The sequence below is a fragment of the Penaeus monodon genome, chromosome 20 (genome assembly GCF_015228065.2).
Source record: "Penaeus monodon isolate SGIC_2016 chromosome 20, NSTDA_Pmon_1, whole genome shotgun sequence".
Taxonomy (NCBI): domain Eukaryota; kingdom Metazoa; phylum Arthropoda; class Malacostraca; order Decapoda; family Penaeidae; genus Penaeus; species Penaeus monodon.
This window is the reverse complement of record NC_051405.1, coordinates 12,149,201-12,150,203: the sequence shown is the minus strand read 5'-3', so window position 1 is coordinate 12,150,203 and position 1,003 is coordinate 12,149,201. Positions and strand designations below refer to the sequence as shown.

At 32.0% G+C, this 1,003-nt stretch overlaps 1 protein-coding gene across 2 annotated transcripts in view; it reads left to right on the top strand.

Moving 5' to 3' along the window:
* LOC119585631 (TBC1 domain family member 25-like) overlaps positions 1–1,003 on the top strand; it is a gene marked incomplete at its 3' end in the record, with an annotated part of 14,981 nt that overhangs the window by 5,082 nt on the left and 8,896 nt on the right. For both annotated transcript variants that reach the window (XM_037934301.1, XM_037934299.1), the window contains 2 exon segments: positions 1–101; positions 214–312. In XM_037934301.1, coding sequence (XP_037790229.1) covers positions 1–101; positions 214–312 — 200 coding nt within the window.

The window sequence follows — 1,003 nt, the reverse complement described above, 5'->3', positions numbered from 1 at the left end:
TATGAAGTTGATTCCCAGTGTTGTCGCTTCAGTGTTGACCCAGGACTCACTGGCTATGAAGTGTTGCGGAATCTCATTGCACGAGCATTTGATCTAAAGGGGCATGTATTGAGAATAGTTTTTGATAAATATTATGATTTATTGCCTATATTTATTAACATATATATGTATATCTGTATGAGTGCATAACTAATTTGTCATTTGGACTTTCAGTGAGTTCCAGACTTGCTACTTGGCTCGTGATGACAGATTTCCAGAAGCGTGTTGGGTCCCAATGTTGTCTGATTTTGACTTGGAAATGGCTTTTGTCAAGTATGTACCCATAAGCTGTTCTGTTTGTAAGATATTACACATCATTTCTAAATGTTTAGAGCTATTTTTTTGTCTTGAGCATTAAGTACTGTAGAGGGGATAGATAAGTATCACCTCCTTTGGAGACAATATAAAGAATAACTAAGTACAAAGTTAGTTTATACATAGTCACACAAATGATCTAAGATAATGGTTGTTACTTTTATTGTGGAATTCACTTTTATTGTGGAATTCAGTATTATGTTAGTATAATGTTGATTACTAACCTTTCCACATGGTAAAATCTTGAGCAATTATTGTAACAAAACTGATTAGTGTTTTTTTCTTTCTTGTTTTGAATTTTAGATGTTAATATTAATTCACAAGGTAAAGTTGGTTTTGATATTATTATATTCCTGTTTTAGCAAGGTTTCAAAAAATAATTTTAGCTTGCATGCAGAACTGAAATAAATTTCTGTATAAGCTTAGTAAGTCCCTTCTGTGATCATTCCTTGAATTGATCAACTTTAATGAAGCAGTGATGCATATTTTGTGATATTTAGCCAGAAAAATGTTGGGAGTTTCTGAAGTTGATGCCTCAAGATATTTTTTTTTTAGTTGATTTCTTTTGAATATTGAAGACAGACATTTCAGCCATTTTCTTATTAGTGCCAAGAGTTGGCTCTGCAGACTTAGAATAAATATATGTTCC